Source organism: Anabrus simplex, chromosome 1 (assembly GCF_040414725.1).
Source record: "Anabrus simplex isolate iqAnaSimp1 chromosome 1, ASM4041472v1, whole genome shotgun sequence".
NCBI lineage: Eukaryota > Metazoa > Arthropoda > Insecta > Orthoptera > Tettigoniidae > Anabrus > Anabrus simplex.
The window spans coordinates 1,622,015,716-1,622,040,795 of record NC_090265.1 but is presented as its reverse complement, the minus strand read 5'-3'; the positions used below and the strand labels follow the sequence as shown (position 1 = coordinate 1,622,040,795).

Sequence of the window (25,080 nt, the reverse complement as noted above, 5' to 3'; positions counted from 1 at the left end):
GAAATGGAAGATAGGAAATTTAAAAGGGTCCACCTTTTCAATACAATAAATGTTATAGTTTATTTACAACATTACTTTTATTTAAACTTGGAACTAGTTTCGACGCTGTTTTGCGTCATCTTCAGCCAAAATGTGGGAAATAGGCCAGCATGTAGACATTTATATTACACAAGGCGTTACATTAAACAATACATATCTTACGAGGAGATAAAAACAGGGACGAATATAGAAACAAATGAGTCGTTGAGAAAGCAAAAGTTGTACATATTAAAAATAACCTTAACCACATATCTTGCAGTGCGAAAATATTTGCCTTGAATGATTCCTGAATACAGAACACACGTGCACACACTTCTGAAGAGCCAGCAGGCAGGAAAAGTAAGGTGAAACCTTAAGAGTTCTTCTGAGAAGAGTTCATCATTTTTTCTATGTTCCGACTAACTAATGAAGTCTCCATTGAGTTCCTGATAAACATACTCAACAGGAAATTTTCTTTACTCTCAACAATAGCTATAAAGACCAACGGTAAATTGTATTTTAAATACTGTGCAGCATTTAACCCAATTTTTTACGCAAGGTGTTGCCTTAAACAATACACATCTTGCGAGGAGATAAAAACAGGGACGAATATAGAAACAAATGAGTCGTTGAGAAAGCAAAAGTTGTACATATTAAAAATAACCTTAACCACACATCTTGCAGTGCGAAAATATTTGCCTTGAATGATTCCTGAATACAGAACACACGTGCACACACTTCTGAAGAGCCAGCAGGCAGGAAAAGTAAGGTGAAACCTTAAGAGTTCTTCTGAGAAGAGTTCATCATTTTTTCTATGTTCCGACTAACTAATGAAGTCTCCCTTGAGTTCCTGATAAACATACACAACAGGAAATTTTCTTTACTCTCAACAATAGCTATAAAGACCAACGGAAAATTGTATTTTAAATACTGTGCAGAGACGTGAAAGCATGATCTTGAACATGATATAAATTTCTTCGTTTAACCGCCTTTGAAAGTCTCTCTCTATATTACATAGCTTCATTAACACTACCATTCTGTAGATGCACAAAATAATCTTGTAATCTTCACAGGTCCGGTATTCAGCTCGACAAGAATATAAAATTGGTATTAAGGAATACGTTTTCTGAGAGTTGACTGTGCCAGTATTTGTGGTGTATTGTTGCAGCGTTACGTGTATGGTGGGGGCAGGTTTCTATGATGTTTATTGCGGGACATAAGGTGGTAAAGCTATGGCGCGAGATAGAAGCTATGTAATATAGAGAGAGACTTTCAAAGGCGGTTAAACGAAGAAATTTATATCATGTTCAAGATCATGCTTTCACGTCTCTGCACAGTATTTAAAATACAATTTTCCGTTGGTCTTTATAGCTATTGTTGAGAGTAAAGAAAATTTCCTGTTGTGTATGTTTATCAGGAACTCAAGGGAGACTTCATTAGTTAGTCGGAACATAGAAAAAATGATGAACTCTTCTCAGAAGAACTCTTAAGGTTTCACCTTACTTTTCCTGCCTGCTGGCTCTTCAGAAGTGTGTGCACGTGTGTTCTGTATTCAGGAATCATTCAAGGCAAATATTTTCGCACTGCAAGATGTGTGGTTAAGGTTATTTTTAATATGTACAACTTTTGCTTTCTCAACGACTCATTTGTTTCTATATTCGTCCCTGTTTTTATCTCCTCGCAAGATGTGTATTGTTTAATGCAACACCTTGTGTAAAAAATTGGGTTAAATGCTGCACAGTATTTAAAATACAATTTACCGTTGGTCTTTATAGCTATTGTTGAGAGTAAAGAAAATTTCCTGTTGAGTATGTTTATCAGGAACTCAATGGAGACTTCATTAGTTAGTCGGAACATAGAAAAAATGATGAACTCTTCTCAGAAGAACTCTTAAAGTTTCACCTTACTTTTCCTGCCTGCTGGCTCTTCAGAAGTGTGTGCACGTGTGTTCTGTATTCAGGAATCATTCAAGGCAAATATTTTCGCACTGCAAGATATGTGGTTAAGGTTATTTTTAATATGTACAACTTTTGCTTTCTCAACGACTCATTTGTTTCTATATTCATCCCTGTTTTTATCTCCTCGTAAGATGTGTATTGTTTAATGCAACACCTTGTGTAAAAAATTGGGTTAAATGAAGAAGTTAGATCATGTTCATGATCATGCTTTCACGTCTCTGCACAATATTTAAAATGCTTTTTACCGTTGGTCTTTATAGCTATTGTTGAGAGTGAAGAAGAATTTCCTGTTGTGTATGTTTATCAGGAACTCAAGGGAGACTTCATTAGTTAGTCGGAACATAGAAAAAATGATGAACTCTTCTCAGAAGAACTCTTAAGGTTTCACCTTACTTTTTCTTGCCTGCTGGCTCTTCAGAAATGTGTGCGCGTGTGTTCTGTATTCAGGAATCATTCAATGTGAATATTTTCACACTGCAAGATGTGTGGTTAGGGTTATTTTTAATATGTATAACTTTTGCTTTCTCAGCGATTCATTTGTTTCTATATTCTTCCCTGTTTTTATCTCCTCGTAAGATATGTATTGTTTAATGTAACGCCTTGTGTAATATAAATGTCTACATGCTGGCCTATTTCCCACATTTTGGCTGAAGATGACGCAAAACAGCGTCGAAACTAGTTCCAAGTTTAAATAAAAGTAATGTTGTAAATAAACTATAACATTTATTGTATTGAAAAGGTGGACCCTTTTAAATTTCCTATCTTCCATTCTCTGTTCAATACGGACCAAAATGAAATTCCTAGATTTAAATATTCCGAAGAAAGCCTGTGCTTACAACTGTGAGAACTACTGCACCATTAGTTTAGTATAATCTCATGTCTGCAGAATTTTTAACACCTGTTATTTGCGGAAGAGTATAAAGAAACTGAATTGGGACAAGATCAGTTTGGCTTCAGAAGAAATTTAGGATCACGTGAAGCAATCCTGACTACATCTGATCTTAGAAGACTGAATTAAGAAGGGTAAGCCCCATATACATGTTGTTCATAGATCTAGGAAAGGCATTCGATAATATTTACTGGACCAAACTGTTTTGAGATTCTGAAGGTGATCGGGACCAGATACTGAGAAAAGAATTTTTTACAATCTGTAGAAAATCTGTTGAAAAAAGAAACAGCAATCTAGAAAGGAGTGAGACAAAGCTGCAGTTTAATGTTTATGTATAATAGGCGTTAAAGGAAAGCAAAGAGGAATTTTGAAAGGGAATCACAATCCAAGGAGAGGAAATCAAAACCGTGAGATTTGCCGATATTTTATCTGTGTCTACAGAAGATTTGGAGAAATTGCTGAATGGTATGGTCAGTGTCTTGTGGGAACGAGTACAAGATGAAAATAAAGAAGTCAAAAACAAAAGTAATGGAGTGCAGTCGAACAAAGTCAGTTGATGCAGGAAATATTAGATTAGGAAATGAAGTCTTAAAGTAGATGCATATTGTTACTTGGGTAGTAAAATAACTAACGATGGCAGAAGTAAGGACATAAAATGCAGACTAGCCCAAGCAAAGAAGGCCTTTCTTAAGAAAAGAAATTTGCTCACTTCGAGCATTGATGAAGGAATTCGAAAGATGTTTTTGAAGACTTTTGTTTGGAATGTGGCATTGTATAGAAGTGAAATATGGAATGATAACTAGCTCAGAAAAAAGGAGAGTAGAAGCTTTTGAAATGTGATGTTACAAAAGAATGCTGAAGATGAGATGTGTATATCAAAATAAGTAAAACCAGATTAACTTATTTTATCCGAACAGCTGTTATGCTGTTATGCTATTTATTGCAAACAGATGGCTCATTATATATGTGCGACAGATGTAAACTATTGTAAGTGACACTTCTCTAACTTTACAGGAGAGCAGAAAGAAGCTGCTGAGGCGCATATGTTATTACCTTTAACGCAAGTTGAATCGACAGTTCTGAGCATGATGAACTTTCGCAAGAGCTAATACGATAAGGAATGCGGAGGATAGCATAAGGCTGAACTGTTGCATGATCACTCACCATTGTTTATTGCTAGTTTCTCTTTGCACATCCAATAGCATCACACACCTTGTCTTCATTCCTGCAAAACATACACAAATGTACCCTAATGAGACATGACGAAAACAAGTCACATACAGTATAAACCTTAAAATCATTGTTTTTGCATTTATGATAGTTTACCTCTGACGTCCAGATATAGCCTGAGTATATTATGTTTCAATACATTAGGAAATGTGATGTTACAAGAGAAGTTAGAGAAATGTGAATGGAGTTACGGAGAAAGGAATGCAGAAGGGGACAGGATTGTGGAATAAGTAGTAGCTTTCGACCTAACGATTGCTAATACCAACTTCAGTCAGAGAAGAGAACAACTTGTACTTATAAGAGTGGAGACCATAAAAGTCAGTTAGATTACTTGTTGTACAGAAGGAAACACTTCAAGGAACCAAGGTCATATACAGTGAAAGTGTGGCAGCGCAATACAAACTTGTAGTGGCCGATTATGAGACGATGGGAAAAAGACGTAAATATGTCAAGCAAGGAGAACAGAGAATAAAGTGGTGGAAACTGAAAGAAGAGGGGCTACATGAAGATTCAAGAAAAAAGTGTTAAGGGAACTGAGATCATCAGAGGATGTTCAGGAGTGGTGGAGTATCAATAGCAGTGTAATAAAGAAAGCTGTAGAAGACATGCTAGGTGTAACATCAGGAAAGGGACCGCCAGAAGATAAGGAGGCATAGTGGAATGAGGAGGTTCAGAAAGTGATAAGATTGAAGAAGGATGCTAAGAAACAATGGGATTTAACGGGAAGTCAGGAAGACTGGGAAGCCTGTAAGACTGCAAAGAAGAAGACCAAAAGAGCTGTGGCAAAAGCGAAGACTGAGGCAGTGGAGGAGGCGTATGTAGAACTGGAAAGAAGTCAAGATGGTAGGCAACTAATAAGGATTGCTAAGGCAACAGATAAAGCGTCCAAGGACATAACATCAGTGAAGCAGATGAAGGATGAGTTAGCTGTAGTAATACACGATCAGGAGAAAATACTGAAAAGATGGCTGGAGTACTTTGAAAGACTATTGAATGAGGAAAATGTGAGAGAGAAGTACGGGGATGGAGAGGTAAATAAGGAGTGACCCAAGCTATAAGTAGGAAAGAAGTGGAAAACGCAGTAAAGAAAATGGAAAGGCAGTTGGCGCGAATCAAATTCCAATAGAAGTATGGAAAAGCCTGGGAGAACAGGGCATTTATATTCTCTGGGATTTAATGGAGAAGATATGGAAAGGAAAAAAATGCCACATGAATGGAGAATAGTATAGTTCCCATTTGTAAGGGGAAAGGTGATATTCAGAACTGTGGCAGTTATAGAGGGATAAAGCTGATGCACACAATGAGGACTTGGCAAAGGATTATTGAGGCGAGGTTACATTTAGAAACCGAAGTTTGTGAAGAACAGTTTGGATTTATGCTAGGAAGAGGAACAACTGATGCAATATTTGCACTAAGGCAACTGATGGAGAGACACAGAGAGGTACAGGCTGATCTACATATGGCTTTCATTGATCTGGAGAAGGTGTATGACAGAGTGCCCAGGCAAGAGCTATGGAGAAGTATGAGAAGTGAAGGCCTGCCAGAAAAGTACTTGAGAGTGGTAGAAGAGATGTGTGAAGGTGTGACGACACAAGTTAGGAGCAGTGTAGGTACAACGAAGGAATTTCTGGTGAGAGTAGGACTACATCAGGGATCTGCTCTCAGCCCATATCTCTGACCTGGCAATGGATGTGCTGGTTAAAAATGTAAAGAAGGAGGCGCCATGGAGCATGATATTTATTGACGATGTTGTACTCAAGTAACTATTCTCATTTTGGTTCCGTATTGAAGTTGACGTATATCTCTGTGAACCGACCCAAGGAAAGCTACGGGAGCAGCTTGAAGAGTGGAGGAATGCTCTGGAAGAAAGAGGAATGAGGATCAGCAGGGTGAAAACAGAATATATGTGTACGAAAGAAGCACAAGATCTATGTATTAACCTGCAAGAAGAAGAATACCATTGGTCAGGAAGTTTAAATATCTGGGTTCATACGTACAAAGTGATCGAGGTCTGGAGGGTGAAATACAACACAGGGTAAATAATAGATGGATGAATTGGAAGAAATTGAGTGAAGTACTGTGTGATAAGAAGGTCAGTTGCAGGATGAAAGGAAAGTTCTATAAATCTGTGGTGAGACCTGCAATGCTTTATAGTGCAGAAACTTGGCCGATCACAAGAGCTTGAGAGAGAAAGATGGAAGTGGCAGAAATGAGAATGTTAGGATGGATGAATGGAGTTACAAGAAAGGATAGAGTTAGGAATCATTACATCAGAGGATCAGTGAAAGTGGGACCCATAGGAAACAAAGTTCAAAAAAGCAGGCTAAGATGGTATGGACATATGCAGAGAAGAGGGGAGGACTACATGGGGAAAAGAATTGGAAACCTGGAAATTGGAGGGTCAAGGAAGAGAGGAAGACCAAAAATGAGATGGAAAGACAGGATAGGGGATCTAAGAGAAAAAGGTTGGAAGAAGAAAGAAGCATTGGTGGACATTTATGGAAGAGAAGAATCCACTAAATCAATGCTGACCCTACGTGATGCGGGAAAAGGCTGAGATAAAGAATAAGACATTAGGAAATTTACAGCATTTTCTATACTGAGTAACTTCTACTCTATTTGTCCTAAGTCTACTGCAATTATGCCTTTATGTTGAATGTAAGATTATCTATTCAATTAAATATACATTATTGATCAGAATTCACATTCAGAAGTTGGTATGTTAAAGATATAATGTGGAACAAAGAATTGCCTGAAATGCAAACAGTATTATGTATACTACCAATCCTGACATACGCTTCAGGAACATGGCTATGTACAGAATGACAGAAGAGCAAAATCTGGGTTGCGGGAATGAGGCTTCTCAGAAGCATGATGGATTTAATTTTGTGTGGCTATTTCTAGCCGAGTGCAGCCCTTGTGAGGCAGACCTTCCGATGAGGGTGGGTGGCATCTGCTATGTGTAGCTAACTGGGTGTTATTGTGGTGGAGAATACTGTAGTGTTACATGTGGTGTGTGATTTGCAGTGATGTTGGGGACAGCACAAACACCTAGCCCCCAAGCCATTGGAATTAACCAGTGAAAGTTAAAATCTCCAACCCTGATGGGAATCGAACCCAGGACCCTCTGAACCGAAGGCCAGGACGCTGACCATTCAGCCAATAAGTCGGAATGAAGAACTTTGGAATGCTATAGGAGTACAAAGAATTCAAAATAAGATGGAAACAAACTGAGATGGTTTGGCCACGTGATGAGAATGCCAGAAGGAGGACTACTTGAAAGAATCTTCAGTGAGAAGACAGAAGGAAAGAGACCTAGAGACGGGCCAAAAAAGTGGTGGAGTAACTTAGCTATAGAGAATCTTGCAGAGATACAGACAGTCTTCAGAGAAGAAAGGTGGAAAGATAAGCAGAGATAGAGAGTGCTGATACATCATCCAACGGAGGGGAATCCTGGGACTGGGTTGTGAAGAAGAAGTCTATAGAAGGTAAAATAAATTTTTATATTTTCGACCTCCCATAACTTTATTTCTGAAGGTCTTAGGCAACTGATGTGGTACCATCACCTCGGGATTTGAGAGAACATTTTTATAGTACCTCACATACAGGGTCGGAATAGATGGATGGGAAAATCTGTGATTTTTCACAACTTTGATGTAAACTTTCAATGTTCACAGACACTTATTTGCAAACTATTCTTGTATTTACTACAGTGTTGCTTATTTTTGTTAGTCTATCTATCTGCAAACAGAGGGAGACCAGAATCTTTAAAATCGGTCGACACTTTCAGTCACTACAGCGCTCTAAAGTATACTGAGTGCACGTAATTGAGCGTGCAAAGCACGAGGCATCCACTGGAAGAGGTTGCATCATCATGTTATATTTAGCTGGGACGTTGAGTTGCCTATTGATATCAGAATGTTGAATGTATCACTTTGCAGTTTACCAGAAACAGTTTGCGATTTTCATAACACCAACTTTCTGCGCTTGCTGTGAAGGGAGTCATTTTCACGTCAAATGTCATATGACACTGCTTTTATACTGATGAACAGTTGATATCCAGCATTAATTGTAGTAGTTCTTCTGTACTAAATTTTGTAACCATGAGATGTTAACAGTTTAACATTTTAAATTTATTTCTAAAGTCGTATACCATATGCAGAAACTTAATTTGACAAAATTTCTATGACTTTTTTTTTCAAAGTACCGGGCGAGTTAGCCGTGTGGTTAGGAGCGTGCAGCTGTGAGCTTGCATCAGAAGATAGTGGGTTCGAACCCCACTGTCGGCAGCCCTGAAGATGGTTTTCTGTGGTTTCCCATTTTCACACCAGGCAAATGCTGGGGCTGTACCTTAATTAAGGCCATGGCCGCTTCCTTCCCATTCCTAGGCCTTTCCGGTCCCATCGTCGCCATAAGACCTATCTGTGTCGGTGCGACGTAAAGCTAAAAAAAGAAAAGTTGTGGAATCATAATAACTAAAGAGCACTAGTATTGTACACTTCCTTCATCCGTTCAGTCTAATACGACTCGGTTATCCCATGTATCATGTATCGCCATTCAGCTCTCCTTGTAGCTTCCCTCAGTTCGGCAATGGACATACCATCCGTCTCTGTAGCTAAATGGTAGCGTGATGGCCTTTGGTCCAAAGGGTCCTGGGTTCGAATCCCAGCCAGGTCAGGGATTTTAACCTTCATTGGTTAATTCCAGTGGCTTGGGGGCTGGGTGTGTGTGCCATCTTCAGCATTAGAATTCATCATAAATCGGGCCCCTTCCTCACCGACGTACAGGTCCGCCTATACGGCGTCAACTCGAAAGATCTTGACCAGGCCTCTTTGGAGGCCACACGCCATTATTAATAGACATACTGGTGTCACATTTGATATCATCTAACCACTGCAATCTTGGCCTTCCAGTTCTTATTTTATCGTCCATAATTCATAGCATGACATCCTTTTCAAGGAAGTGCTTCTCATGAAGTGGCCTTCATGAGACCTTGGCTTTAGGTGGTTTAAGATGCTCTTATTACAGATTCTGGCTGTCCATGGTATTCTCAGCATATGTTGACAACACCAAAGTTCAAAAGCATTAATCCTTTTCCCATCAGCGTACTTTAGCATCCATGTTTCGCATCCGTAGGTGGCAATGGGGAAGACAACAGTACTGACCAGACTGCATTGAGTTGTTTTACTGATGCCTCTGCTTTTCCAGATGTTGTTCTCAGGATTAGAGAGAACTTTTTAATTGTACCCCACATACAGGGTTGGAATAGATAGATGGGAAAGCGGCCGATTTTTCAAAACAGTTGCTTCTTGATTGGTGTAAAGTGATCTGATTAATCTGATCAGGTGTGCTGGTGTTCCCATTTCTTTCAAACAACATTGCGTTCCTTCCAAGTGTCAGCCACCATTCGAACTCTGGAGCAATCATCTTCTCAAATCACTTAGAGCCAAGGAAGATAAAATCATTGTCGCCAATATCCTCGTTAATTTTAATGTTAATATCCAGGTTTTCTGCTGTCACAAAATCTTCGTCTTATTGATGTTTAAAAACAACCCAGCCTTCTCGCTTTCATCCCTCACCTTTTGTACTCCTTACTTCCTGCCAAAAGGGTGATATCAGCATATCTGAGGTGGTTAATATTTTTGCTGCCAATTTTCACACCCATCCCAGACACATCCAGACCAGCCTTCCTCATGACAGATTCTGCATACACATTAAAAATTGAAAGTGATTTGATTTAATTTAATTTAATTTAATTTAATTGCCAGTTTACAACAGCATAGTAAATCCCAATTACAGTAAACCTAAAAATCTTGAAAGTAGTTATTAAATTACATAACAAGTCTTAGATCTCAATAACTAAGAATACCATTCTTAATAACTAATTTTTTAAATTACATTGACACAAGTCTTAATTACTAAAAAATAAACTTCTTAATAACTACTGCAAATTATTCAGTATCTACAGTAACTTTTTGACAGCTTACAGTGTATTATTAATTCTTAGTGTCATGGCAGTGTAGCTGCAAAAAGTTTTATGAATGTCAAAGTCAAAGTTATTGTGTATGATAACAGCTTCATTATAGATGTTTCATACCCTATAGAGTGGTGAATGGTTGTGGGCGGTCGTCAGACCTCTTTCAGTCCTAAATGTGCTGCGTTCTTTTGAGTGCAAGCGAGGTTACGCAAAAATTCAATAGGGACAGTAGATTCATATTATCTATTTTATTATTTAATCATTTATGCAGGTAAATGAAATGAAATGGCGTATGGCTTTTAGTGCCGGGAGTGTTCAAGGACAAGTTCGGTATGCCAGGTGCAGGTCTTTTGATTTGACACCGGTAGGCGACCTGCGTGTCATGATGAGGATGAAATGATGATCAAGACGACACATACATCCTGCCGGGAATCGAACCCTGGACCCCTGTGACCAAAGGCCAGCACGCTAACCATTTAACTATGGTGCCGGACATTTATGCAGGTACTTGGCAATGTTTACTTTTCTCTGATTTTCAAGGATAATCATTCTGACACTGGTTAGTAAATTTTTGTATGGCACCATAAATGGATACGAGCCATGTGTTTGGTGATGAAGGAATCTTACAAAATATTTTGCACTCTTTCGATTAACTTGATACGTTTATCAAACCTTGGGTTCCATTCAACGCTAGCATATTCCAGCTCTGTTCGTACAAAGGCATTATAGAGTGCTATGATGGAATTCGTCTCCCTGAACAGTTTAGTGTTCCGTATGATAAATCCCAATGTCCGTTAGGCCTCTCCTGTCACCTTGTTTACACGAGCAGTGAAAGTAAGACCCTTGTCAAGCCGGACGCCTAGGTCACTGACTTGGTCATCTTCCTGCAGGGCGTTTGGATCCGGCTTATATGGAAATGTAGTTTTATTCTTTTTTTCGGCTTAATGACGTTGCACATTTCAAGGCGTTAAATTTTAATTTGTTCGTATGGCTCCACATTAGAATATCATCAAGGTCTTTTTGTAATACGAGGCAGTCTTGTGTTGAGCTAATCGGTCTGAATATTTTGAAGTCATCTGCATAAAAGAAACAGTTGGATTTTTTACATATGTTTAGGTAAATCATATATGAAAATCACAAACATAATTGGGCCCAGATTCGAACCCTGAACAATTCCCGAATTTACATTGTATTCCATAGAGGAATTTCCAAGGTATTGAACATATTGTTTCCTATTAGGTAAGTACTAAAAAATTTGAGCATATCTTGCGAGAATCCAAATTTCCAAGGTATTGAACATATTGTTTCCTATTAGGTAAGTACTAAAAAATTTGAGCATATCTTGCGAGAATCCAAATCTGCTCGATTTACTTAACAGTATATCATGATCCACGCTGTCAAATGCCTTTTAAAAATCTGTGAAAACAACGTCCACATGCCCCGCATTATCTAATTGTTCCAATATATCCTGACAGAAATTGACCAATTTGTAACTGTAGATCTCCTAGATACAAACCCATGTTGCTGGTCAGATACTAGTGGTCCAATGTGTAAGATAATCTTATCATGAAGAATAAACTTTTTTTTTTTTTTTTGTTTGCAAAAGCTGATGATTTTAGTATGGGGTACACCTGAGACTTTTTCCAAACGTCAGGAAAAGTTTGTGTTTTAAGAGCAAGATTATAAAGAAAATATAATGGCTTCCTAAGAATTTCCGCACATCCCTTTACGATATATGGAGGTATCTGATCCGGACCTGCAGATGACTTCGGCCTTAAATTTCTCAATGATCTGTCAATGTCATCCATCGTTATTTCATCGATGTGTAAAGTTTCTGAGTCACTACTATTATCTGTGGGAATATCCTACAGAGCAGTGTGCTGAGAATAGACCGATATGAAATACCTAGCAAACCTGCCCACAAGTGATTCACCATTCTTTAACTCCTCATTATTGTACCACATATTTTTACAAAGTTCCTAAGTTACATTTCTGCTTTTTACATAAGATTAAATTTTTTTACAATCATGTGCAATGGTGTCTTCGACAGTCATTACATATTAAAAGAAAAAAATTTCATAATCCAATGCCTACTTACACAAACTTTAAAGAATATTTTGTACCTTTTAACAGATCAAGAAAAAAACAAAATTGAGTAGTATGAACCCAAGCCTTCCCACTGCTAAAGCCCTTCCTAAGATACGCAAGACTGGTGGGCCGATGACCGATGTTAGGCTCCTTTAATCAACAAGCATCAACAAGACCGGCGTCCCCATTCGCCCGATCATTAATTATAGACCAAGCCTTCTATATAAAACGTCTCAATTCATTCAAAAGTTTTTAAGAAGGAATTATCAATTTTTATCCAAAAAAATCCGTTAAAAACACTAAAGAATTAATAGAGAAACTAAATAAATTTGATAACCAACCTAATCATAGCCTTCACTCCTTCGACATCGTAAATATGTATCGTAGTATTCAAACATCTAAATTATACCATCATTCATTCATTCATTATCATTATAGACTGTTATGCCTTTCAGCGTTCAGTCTGCAAACCTCTGTAAATTTACTATGCGTCACCACAATCCTTGATTTGCAACTAGTGTTGTGGCCTCATTTAGTTCTATACCTCTTATCTTTAAATCGTTAGAAACCGAGTCTAACCATCGTTGTCTTGGTCTACCTCTACTTCTCTTACCCTCCATAACAGAGTCCATTATTATCCTAGGTAACCTATCCTCCTCCATTCGCCTCACATGACCTCACCACCGAAGCCGGTTTATGTGTACAGCTTCATCCATCGGGTTCATTCCTAAATTAGCCTTTATCGCCTCATTCAGAGTACCCTCCTGCCATTGTTCCCACCTGTTTGTACCAGCAATCATTCTTGCTACTTTCATGTCTATTACTTCTAACTTATGAATAACTTTCGCTCCCGCAAAGCAAAGTTGGTTTGAAAACAGACCGATGTAAAGATAGTTTCGTCTGGGAGCGGACTTCCTTCTTTCAGAATACTGTTCATCGCAACTGCAAGCTCACTGCATTAGCTTTACGACACCTTGATTCAATCTCACTTACCATATTACCATCCTGGGAGAACACGCAACCTAAATACTTGAAATTATCGACCTGCTCTAGCTTTGTATCACCAATCTGACATTCAATTCTGTTGAATTTCTTACCTACTGACATCAATTTAGACTTCGAGAGGCTAATTTTCATATCGTACTCATTGCACCTATTTTCAAGTTCCAAGATATTAGACTGCAGGCTTTCGGCACACTCTGCCATTAAGACCAAGTCGTCAGCATAGGCCAGACTGCTTACTACATTTCTACCTAACTGAATCCCGCCCTGCCGTTTTCTACCCTTCAGCAGATGATCCATGTAAACTACGAACAACAAAGGTGAAAGATTACAGCCTTGTCTAACCCCTGTAAGTACCCTGAACCAAGAACTCATTCTACCATCAATTCTCACTGAAGCCCAATTGTCAACATAAATGCCTTTGATTGATTTTAATAATCTACCTTTAATTCCATAGTCCCCCAGTATAGCGAACATATTTTCCCTCGGAACCCTGTCAAATGCTTTCTCTAGATCTACGAAACATAAACACAACTGCCTATTCCTCTCGTAGCATTTTTCAATTATCTGGCGCATACTGAAACTCTATGGTTCATGGTGGGGGTTACTGTAGTCACGTCCTAGTTTGTGAACCATGGGCAACAGCTGAGTGGCCTAGTAAGTGGTCCTAAGAGTCGGGATACCAGTTGCTATGGAATGGAAGTGGGCATCTCGGACATATTCTGAGTCATGGCCCCTCCTTGTGCTCAGGCGGCTAGGACTATACAATCCACCAGGGGTTCATAACCCGTTAGAGGAGAGATCCTCACTTGGACTATGTGCAAGTAGGGTAGCATCCTGCTTCATGAATCTACCGAGCTCAAAACATTTTAAGCAAGCCTCGGACCTATTGGAGTAACGGAGTCCCACTCCCATTTGACACGCGAGGGACTCCTTGGAAACAACTTGGCGAACGAAATGGAATTTGATGGGGAGCTATCAATATTAATGGGTCTTATGGAAGAAAGAAAGTAGAACTGTCTGGGTCAGCAAAGAGGATGCTTCTGGATGTGCTAGGAGTAAGTGATATTCGGGTAAGGGGAGATAACGAGGAAGAGATAGGAGATTATAAAGTGTACTTGACGGGTGTTAGAAAGGGAAGGGCAGAGTCTGGGGTAGGGCTCTTTATCAGGAATACCATTGCACGCAACATAGTTTCTGTTAGGCATGTAAATGAGCGAATGATGTGGGTAGATTTGGCAGTTGGAGGAATTAGGACTAGAATTGTCTCCATGTATTCACCATGTCAAGGTGCAGATGAGGATTAAGTTGACAAGTTTTATGAAGCATTGAGTGACATCGTGGTCAGGGTCAACAGCAAGGATAGAATAGTGCTAATGGGCGATTTCAATGCGAGAGTTGGGAATAGAACTGTAGGATACGAAAGGGTGATTGATAAGTGTGGGGAAGATATGGAAGGTAATGGGAATGGGAAGCATTTGCTGGATTTCTGTGCTAGTATGGGTTTAGCTGTTATGAATACATTCTTCAAGCATAAGACTATTCACTGTGACACATGGGAGGCTAGAGGTACCAGATCCATAATAGACTATATCTTAACCGACTTCGAATTCAGGAAATCTTTTAGGAATGTACGAGTTTTCCGGGGATTTTTCAATGATACAGACCACTCTCTGATCTCTAATGAACTAAGTATCTCTAGGCCTAGGGTAGAGAAAGGGAAATCTGTCTGCAAACGAATAAGGGTAGAAAATCTCCAGGACGAGGAAATTAGACAGAAGTACATGGATATGATTAGTGAGAAATTTCGAACAGTAGACAGTACGCAGGTTCAGAATATAGAAAGTGAATGGGTGGCATACAGGGATGCTGTAGTAGAAACAGCAAGGGAATGCCTAGGAACAACTGTGTGTAAAGATGGGAAAAGGCGAACATCTTAGTGGAATGATAAAGTGAGAGCAGCTTGTAAACATAAAAAGAAGCCTCCAAACAAGGGCCGAGGGAGACAGGGATTTGTACGTAGATGAAAGAAACAGAGCGAAACATTGAGTGATTATAAAAACAGTAGCAAAGAAAGCATACGTTAAAACGGCCCCCAGAAAAATATGACTGCAGTGTCCATGAACCGAAGAAAATTTAAAAAATGCGTTCAGCTTTCCACCGAGAGCATAAAAGAATTCCGAAAATGAAAACTGGTGGTGCTTCTCTATTGAGAGGAAACCTGTGGTTCGCGTATAATCTACTTACTCAGAAAATCGTAAAAGTAGTAATGGGACGTAAAGCCAATAACATTATTGTACAACAATAAAAATATATTCTACATATCAGTATCGTATGGCATTTCCATGCCTATGGATTTCTCGTAAATACGTCATTTAATAGAATAACAACAAATGGTTTTCTTTTCTACACTGTCAACACACAGCAATTAATCTACTTTTTATTTGGATATCCTTGGCCACTACTCTGATTACGCAAAGTCTTCCAACACTGTTTCATCACAGTCGTTTCCTTCCTCACTATGTCTACTTATTGCCAGTCCCGTGGTGTAGGGGTAGCATTCCTGTCTCTTACCCGGAGGGCCCGGGTTCGATTCCCGGCCAGGTCTGGGAATTTTACCTGGATATGAGGGCTAGTTCGAGGTCCACTCAGCCTACGTGATTAGAATTGATGAGCTATCTGTTGGTGAGATAGGGGGTCCGGTGTAGAAAGCCAAGAATAACGACCGAGAGGATTCGTCGTGCTGACCACACGACACCTCGTAATTTCCAGGCCTTCGGGCTGAGCAGCGGTCGTTTGATAGGCCAAGGCCCTTCAAGGGCTGTAGTGCCACATGTTTTGTCTACTTATTGTCATAGATGCCACGAGTTATCTTTCATTCTCCTAGTATAACTGTATTAGAAATGTGTACTACAGGGGGGTAAAATAATCAGAATAGGGTTAGGATATTCTGATTAAAACTAATACATTTTAATTTTTAAAAATATCATTAAATTCCAGTGAACAAGAAGTTTCCAAATCTTCCCGTACCTCTAGGCATACCGATTCTGCCATGGTACACGACCTTCATCTGATAAAGTACTCCATAAACTCATCACTAGTGGCTTTCGCCTCTTTAGAATTCCGACGTGGGACGTGGTTTCTTTGCCAAGGGCTCCATGCCTTATCAGCTTGGATCACTCCTCGCCATGCACATTTCTGGGATGATTCGTGAGATGCTAAGTTGAGAAACTCGAAAGAAGTACCGGTACATCAACGAAGTATAGCTGTCACCAACCGGTCAAAGGCGAGTGAGGAACTGTTGTCTTGGTTGCCTTGATGGAATAACGTTTGTAGTTGGCGACAAGTCTCCACAAGTGACGCATGCTACACCCGGCAACACATGTAGCATACCACATCTTTTCTCCACAAGTGACGCATGCTACACCCAGCAACACATGTAGCATACCACATATTTTCTGCCCCAGTGACAACAAGCCGCATGCTACATAGAGCAACATTTGTTGCCAGCCGCATGCTCCATGTCGCCCAAATGTTGCCTCATTGGAATCCCGCCTTTATGCTGACTGGGATAGGAGAGGGCTTGGAGTGTGAAGGAACCGACCATGGCCTTAATTAAGGTACAGCCCTAGCATTTTCCTGGTGTGAAAAATAGGAAACCACGGAAAACCAGAAAACTACCTTCAGAGCTGCCGAATAGAGTTTGAACCCGCTATCTCCCAAATGCAGGCTGATAGCTGCAAGGCCCAAACTGCGCAGCCACTTGATTTTTATGAAATATTTTGTAGCTTCAGAGTTATTGTTGTGTGTTTAATTTGAGAGTGTTTATTTTAGATTATTTTGTTTCTCATGGAACTTTGTCCTTATGGAAGCCTAGATTAGCTGCAAAGTAGTGGATCCTTTCAAATAAGTGATAACTGTATGTATTTACACGTCGTGCTGTACAGTAGATATGATGTACACGATTTCAACTGTCATTGGAACTGTCGCCAATCAGCTTAGCGAACCCGAAAACTGTGAATTCAATACTAATCTCGGTCATTTTGGACATTTCCTTTCTCATCCCTCCTGACCCGCATGCCGATGGAGGCTGAACTTGGACTTAAATGGCATCCGCAGTGTGACGGTTCATCTCAGTGACCTGGAACAATATGGATTTGACACTAATATTGGTCATTTTTGATGATTTTTACATTTCACTCTCTTTCAACCCCCCAGTTGTAGGGATGCTAGATGTGTCATACTCCCACAGTATTTTGCTCCAGATTGTAAGTCATATGTGTACCAAGTTTGGTTGAGAGCTATGCTGGAACATAACCATATACTGTACATACATAATTTCAGTTATTTTGGACATTTACTTTTTCACCCCATCTCACCCCTCCATGCCGATGTTGGCTGAACTTGGACTTAAATGTCATCCGGAGTGTAACTATTTATCTCGGTGACCCATGAGAACGATGGATTCAGTACTAATATAGGTCATTTTTAATTATATTTACATGTTTCTCCTTGCCCTCCCACTCCTCCCTGCCCTCCCACTGCCAATAAGGATGACCATAATTGCATATGTCTCGGCAGCAAACCAAGTCGTGAAATATCAATTACTAATCAGATACCGCCTTGTCCAGTTAGCAGACTTTTAACTAATGAAACATCAAGAGGATATTACAAGTGCATAACAATGCACACTGAAGATTTTAACATGATCTTATAAGGGCATGAACTTTTTCTTAATAAGAACATTTTAACATTAATAACACCATTCTTGCTTCAATTTTAAATGTTTTTAACTACAATATAATATGCATGTCAGTATTTTAGCAATCTACTGAAGATGATCCAATTAGGATTGAAACATGTATAGATGTGACAAATGAGAAATTTAAGCTTTTTAAATTCACATTATGCCATAATGTATTGAATAAGGAGGATACTGTTTAATAATAAATCATTGCTGTAGTGACTTAAATATGATTAGTTTAACTGTCAGTACGGAAACGTGAAATTTGTATTTTGTGGAATGCTTGATGATTCACCGGCAGGTAATTCTGGAGAGAATAAAACAAAAATGAAGCAAATTGGTCCAGTAGAATGGGTGGACGGACAGACTGGGCAAAGCTGTTTTTAGGAAACTCTTTTAATATAATCAATAAACTTGTATCTTTCTAAGAATATACTTCACAAATTCATCTCTACTTTTAGGATGTTTAAAGTGATCATTATCTAGGGATGTTAAGTTATGCTTGAAGTAATATTGTTAATTACTAAATCTCAAGTTTTCTAAATGTCAGGTTAATTTGTGTCTATGCCTCTTTTGTGTTATATAGTTTATCCAAACTCTTTATAACCTTAGGTCCTCCATGTTCTGTATTTAAGGAGTTTTACTTAAACTTATTTATTTGAAGAATAATTTGTCATATCTGCTTTCTTATCTTCATGTCATATTGCTTATCTCGATGAATGTTCAAATGAAATTTTGCCCTCATGGACACAGGAAGTTAAAGGACTCAACTATGATGATTAAACAGGAAGTGATTTGATAGTTCATTTCCTTCCATATTTAGTGCTAAAGAATACCATCATTTTACTTTTGTCTTTGCTTTATATGGATATTGGTTCTTTCAGTGGAGGCCGTTCTTCAAAGACTTTCAAGCCAAAGAAGAATATTCCAGAAGGCACTCACCAGTATGACCTTATGAAACATGCAGCTGCCACTTTGGGCTCTGGGAATCTCAGACTTGCTGTTATGTTACCTGAAGGAGAAGATTTGAATGAATGGGTGGCTGTTAATAGTAAGACAATTCTTTTTAATTCTGATCTTTCTGGTTTTTTACCTGATTATCCCTCAATCACATTGTCAGTTCTGGACTGTTCTCTCTGTCAATGTGTGGTGGTGGTCTTTCTTTCTTTTTCTTTTTTCATTAATCAAGCTATTTCAGTTTAATGCTTATTTTTGTTTTGTTTTTTCCGCAAGCAAATACAGTAGAATCTCCGTTAACTGAAAGACGATTATATGATTTTGGATAACTAACATTTCAGATGGTGGTGATGATGTCCAACACTTGTTCCGTTTCTCTTTGGGTTGGTATGAATGAGATGAATCTTTGTAGCAGGGTTTTACAACCAGATGCCCTTCCTGATGTTAACCTCATCAGAGGAGTTAATGACATGAAATTAATGACATGATATATGATTACATGTTATAATTCTCATGTTTTGGTCCGTATTGAAATGTACAATGAAGTCAAATAAATATTAAAATTTATTTATTCCACCTATTCAATACATAAATAGAGATTTTAATTAAGAAATTAAATCTTGAATAAAATTATAAGGACATGTTTCGCCCTTTAAGGGCATCTTCAGCCTTAATCTCAATCTGAAAGGTAATTAATCAGGTACTTGATTGTATTAAAATTACATCTGAAAGGGAGGATGATGATGGAAATGTGCTACAAATGGTGAGCAAATGGTTAACAATAGTTATGATATTCTTAAAATGTAGTCTTAAAAAACAAATAGTCGTAAATTTATACACTTTCTTGAATGTCCTTATTTAAAAATTGGTAACAAATTGTATACTGGTAATTTTATAAGAACATAAATTGTTATGTTAAACCTTCTAAAGTGGTGCCCTGTGGAGGTTGAGGGCATTAGAATAATGATAAAAGAAAAAATGTAGTTGATATTTCCAAAGTATTAAAACATATTAAAGCTAGTAAAGAGACGTTACCGTTGCTCACTTCAAGTGAAGTTTATAATAAAATTGTTACGTTGGAACAAGTAAAGCCGGGCTTTGTGAATAAATCCTTTAACTCGTTATCGATCTCAAATACAACATCTTCATACGTCTTCATATGTGAATGCAGCATAACAGGATTGTACTAGATCTGCTTATGAACTTCAACTAGATTTGTTTTGGCACGAAATAGTGGTGTTCTTTTTACTCGTTTGACTGTGATCATTGTGTTATGAACATCAACTCGAATTGCTTCGACATGAAATATTGTTAATTTTTTGTCTGTGTTCATTGTTTTTGGATCTTTATGTCTTAATTTTTGCACTGCTTTGCTAATTGGCTGATGATGACACTTCAAATGTGTTGAAACCGGTCCCAAATGAATAGGTTGTAACTTCTATTTGGTTCAACTTAACAACGGAGTATTGAAAGGTGGATCCTTCCTACTATATATTATTGTATATGGTTGAGGGTGTTAGATAAAATTATTGGGTTTTGAACAGTTCAAGCGTCAGGATAATGATGAAGAAAGTAGTTAATAACTCCGAGTGGAGTTTAAACACAATTTGTAAATATACACATTATTTTCTCTCCAACTCATCATTACGTTAACCAATTTCAACATTAATAAAGAGACTTCAAACCTAATTTCCCTTTCGACTATATACAAGAGATTACAATCGCTCCTTCCAGCTAATATTTAACACAGCTGCTTACCATCAAGCACTCTTCGCACAAGAGTTACAACAGTCTAACTATTTTTATATTATTATATAAACCCTACTTGTTCTAAGCAGCAGAAACGTCTCTTTACTAATTTTTAAAAATTGTGTTTAAACTCCACTCGGAGTTATTAACTACTTTCTTCATCATTATCCTGACGCTTGAACTGTTCAAAACCCGATAATTTTATCTAACACCCTCAACCATCACAAGGCCCTGCTCTACTTGTTCCAACGTAACAATTTTATTATAAACTTCACTTGAAACGAGCAATGGTAACGTCTCTTTACTAGCTTTAATAAGTTTTAATACTTTGGAATTATCAACTACATTTTTTCTTTTATCATTATTCTAAGGCCCTCAACCTCCACAGGGCGCCACTTTACAAGGTTTAACGTAACAATTTACGTTCATATAAAATTACCAGTATACAATTTGTTACCAATTTTTAAATAAGGACATTCAAGAAAGTGTATCAATTTATGACTATTTGTTTTTTAAGACTTTATTAAGGCTTCATTTTAAGAATATCATAACTATTGTTAACCATTTGCTCACCATTTGAAGCACATTTCCATCATCATCCTCACTTTCATGTGTAATTTTAATACAATCAAGTACCTGATTAATTACCTTTCAGATTGAGATTAAGGCTGAAGATGCCCTTAATTAAAAGGTGAAACATGTCCCTATAATTTTATTCAAGATTTAATTTCTTAATTAAAATCTCTATTTATGTATTGAATAGGTGGAATAAATAAATTTTAATATTTATTTGACTTCATGATATATGATAGTAGGAATGGAGAGAGTGAAACCCGGTGCCAGCACATTGCCTACTCCCGGCAAATAGCACCAAAGGGTCTGCTCAAGCCTTAATGTCCCAATAACTAAAATTTCAGATGAGTAATGGAAAGGAACAAACAAGTGCAAATCAATTCGTATATAGAAAGATAGGAATATTGAAGGGAACACATAGGAGGTAAAGCACAATGACAGGTCAGTGTGGAAGAGAGAAATAGAAAGAAAACAAAAAAGAACAAGGACATTCTCCACATCTTCACAGGCTGTAATCTTCAGGTAGATTGGCTCCCTCCTCATCAATCCCAGTTCTTCTACATCCATTTCTACTTAGCCCCAGACAAACTCATTTCTGATTTGTTGGACACTTGTTGAAGTGTTGAATCCTGCCTTCCTGATGAAGCTGGGAAGCAGAAATGAGTTTGTCAGGGAGGGGGGCAAGAAGGAATTGATGTTGAAGAATTGGGATTGATGAGGAGAGAACCAGTCTATCTTAAGATAAAGATTGTCCTTGATTCTTTGTGCTTTTTCTATTTCTCCCTCTTCCCACACTGATGTGTTGTCATTGTGTATTTCCTGTTATGTTTTTATCTTTTTATACATGGTTATTCAGTTAAATTTGTTTGCTATTTGTTTTAAGTCGCACCAGCACAGATAGGTCTTATGGCGACGATGGGATAGGAAAGGCCTAGGAATGGGAAGCAAGCGGTCGTGGCCTTAATTAAGGTACAGCCCCAGCATTTGTCTGGTGTAAAAATGGGAAACCACAGAAAACCATCTTCAGGGCTGCCGACAGTGGGGTTCGAAGCCACTATCTCCCAGGTGCAAGCTCACAGCTGCGCACTCTTAACCGCACGGCCAACTCACCCGGTTCCGGTTAAATTGCCACCTCATATGTTCTGATCTGTTAAATGATATAGACAATCTGTTTTCAAATTCTTAAATTATATTAAGGGGCTCATAAAACACTGTCCAGTTCTTCTCCATTACTTACGTAATTACCGAGAAACCGGTAGCACATAAAAAAAAAATAGGACTACTAATTGCATCCAATAGAACAACTAAGAATCGAGCATCAAGTTCAGTGATATACATATTTTGCAAATCCGACGAGTACTTTTGGAGGCATTAGTCAGAAAGTGATGCATCACTCGCTGTTTTCACAATTAACAATTTTAATTAACAATGTTAATTTTAAGGACACTTCCTCTAAAGCATTACTTTGTCAATTTTATATATTTTTCATCTAAACAGTGTTATGTGGCTGAAGATGTTGATAATATACGAAACATGTACCACTTTTGACCTTTAAAATTGCCTTAAGCAATCATTGTATCGACTAGGTGGAAAATAAATAAATACTTAATTGTGAATCTATTGAAGTGTGATACGGACCATGAAACTGATTTTATGTAACTCGCTGTTTTGTCGAAGACATGCTGCGTGATTCACACGTTGATTAACATACATACCTTGCCCTTATCTCGAGTGAACCGGAGAAACAATAGTATGGTATACAGCATTTGAGAGTTACAAAACTGCAGTTTCATTGATATTGAATCAGAAAGACATGAGATAATAGTGAAATTGTAATACCTCAATTGTTTTATTCTCCTCATGAGTACACAGAACATGAAATGAAATAAACAACTTAATCCAGTGAATGACATGGTCATTGAAAAGAATGAATGTAAAAATGACAACAGTTTTGCTTTTTCACATCAACACGTATAGAACTGTAGATGTTGATTCCCATAGGGAATGTGAAATATTTGTCCCAAATGAGTAAATTCATAATACCAATATAAATGGTCTGTTATTCGACATAAATTTTCCAGATAACTTATTCCTGGTTGCCAGCTTTTCGCCCCAGTGTGCTAAGTCTGGCTCATCAGTTGGTAAATAGCACACCCACCAAGACGCATGGCTAGTGTACACCGTGGAGGCCACTGCATAGCCTGTTTGGAGCCACCGGCAGTGCCAATGCACTATAAGAGACTTTGTCTCATTACCAAAAATTGATGCCTGCCTGGCCATCAGATGATGTAGATGTTGATTCCCATAGGGAACCTGAAATATTTGTCCCGAATGAGTAAATTTATAATACCAATATAAATGGTCCGTTATTGGACATTATAAATTTTCCAGCTAACTCATTCCTGGTTGCCAGTGTTTCACCCCAGTGTGCTAAGTTGGGCTCATCAGTTGGTAAATAGCACACCCACCAAGACGCATGGCTAGTGCACAACATGGAGGCCACTGCATAGGCTGTTTGGAGCCACCGGCAGTGCCAATGCACTGAGAGACCTTTTCTCATTACCAAAAATTGATGCCTGCCTGGTCACTTGAGATAAGGGCAAGGTATGTATTTTAATGAACAACGTGTGAATCACGCAGCATGTCTTCGACAACACAGATGATGTAGGTTCTGTATGGAAATCAACATCTGCATCATCTAATGGCCATCAGACTCATTTGTAACACGGGGCGAATAGGTAGAAATTCCTAGATCTGGCGCTGTCCCTCATATATATCCCCCAGTTTGCCAGAGTATCACACGAAACAATTAAAGAAACAAAACTCACCTCATAAAAGAGAACCTCTGAAGACAGAGAAAAGTTCAAGGAACAAATCACACAGACCTAACCACAAATTAAATTTCAATGCTTTTTTTCTGAGAGTGCTGAAAGAAATGAAGTAGGTTCAGACACTTACATTTTTGTATTTTTTAATTTATTCTGACACCAATACTTACTTGCCAAAGGACACAGAAAAAAATTTAATATTGGTTTCGAAAAGAAATATAGATGTACTGATGAATATGAACATTTTTTTAATGCTGTCATGAGGAAATTAAATACTATGGGCTGATTGCTGAAACGGTATTTAGACAGTCTACGGTTAAACAATGCCTAAGTATGGCTGCCGCATTGCAGACAACATTATTTATCATTTAGACACTGTCTAAAACCGATGAACAACCGGTCATGTTTAAACACTGCCGAGAGCACTGTTTAACTTCAGATGGGAGGAGTGAATCACAATCAGAGGTTATGTACCATGAAACATGTACTTTGTATTATCATGTTGAGATGATTCCGGGAAGAAAGGTTAGTCCGCGGCTGAATCACAGAAATTTGTTTGGCATGTACGGGGAGAGAGATCTTAAAAAATAAGGTTTCACTTTTCGAGAGACTTGTTTCTTGAGACTGACAAAGGGACAGTCCGGTAACTGTCAACTTTAATACATACCTTGGCAATTGATATATTTTATTATATACATGGGGTAATTTCCACGGAATTATAGGTCAGTTTAACTACATAAACATCGGAGTTATGTGTCCCGATCGTCAGAGGGCTGTCACGTACATCAACCGGAAGGGATTCACTTATATTTACTGCCAAGTAAACACACATAATAGTGAAAACTAAAAGGTAGGTAGTATGGGTTTTTTATATATATAATCGTATGAGTTTTAGGCAACTGTCAGATAGGAAAAGGCAAGTGGTGGTGATTATTGTTTAGAGGACTGGGGAAGAAGGGCCTAAGTCCAGCCCTAGTATTTGCCTGGTGTAAAAATAGGGAAACTACGTTAAACAAGCTTCAGGGCTGCCGATGATGCGTTTCGAACCTACGATCTCCAAATGCAAG

The 25,080-nt window shown here is 38.3% G+C and overlaps 1 protein-coding gene across 4 annotated transcripts in view; it reads left to right on the top strand.

Moving 5' to 3' along the window:
- Window positions 1-25,080, top strand: part of mats (MOB kinase activator-like 1) — a 163,742-nt gene that overhangs the window by 14,642 nt on the left and 124,020 nt on the right. For all 4 annotated transcript variants that reach the window (XM_067138282.2, XM_067138283.2, XM_067138281.2 and 1 more), the window contains exon 2: window positions 18,791-18,957. In XM_067138282.2, the coding sequence (XP_066994383.1) occupies window positions 18,791-18,957 (167 nt within the window). The remainder of the gene's footprint in view (window positions 1-18,790; window positions 18,958-25,080) is intronic.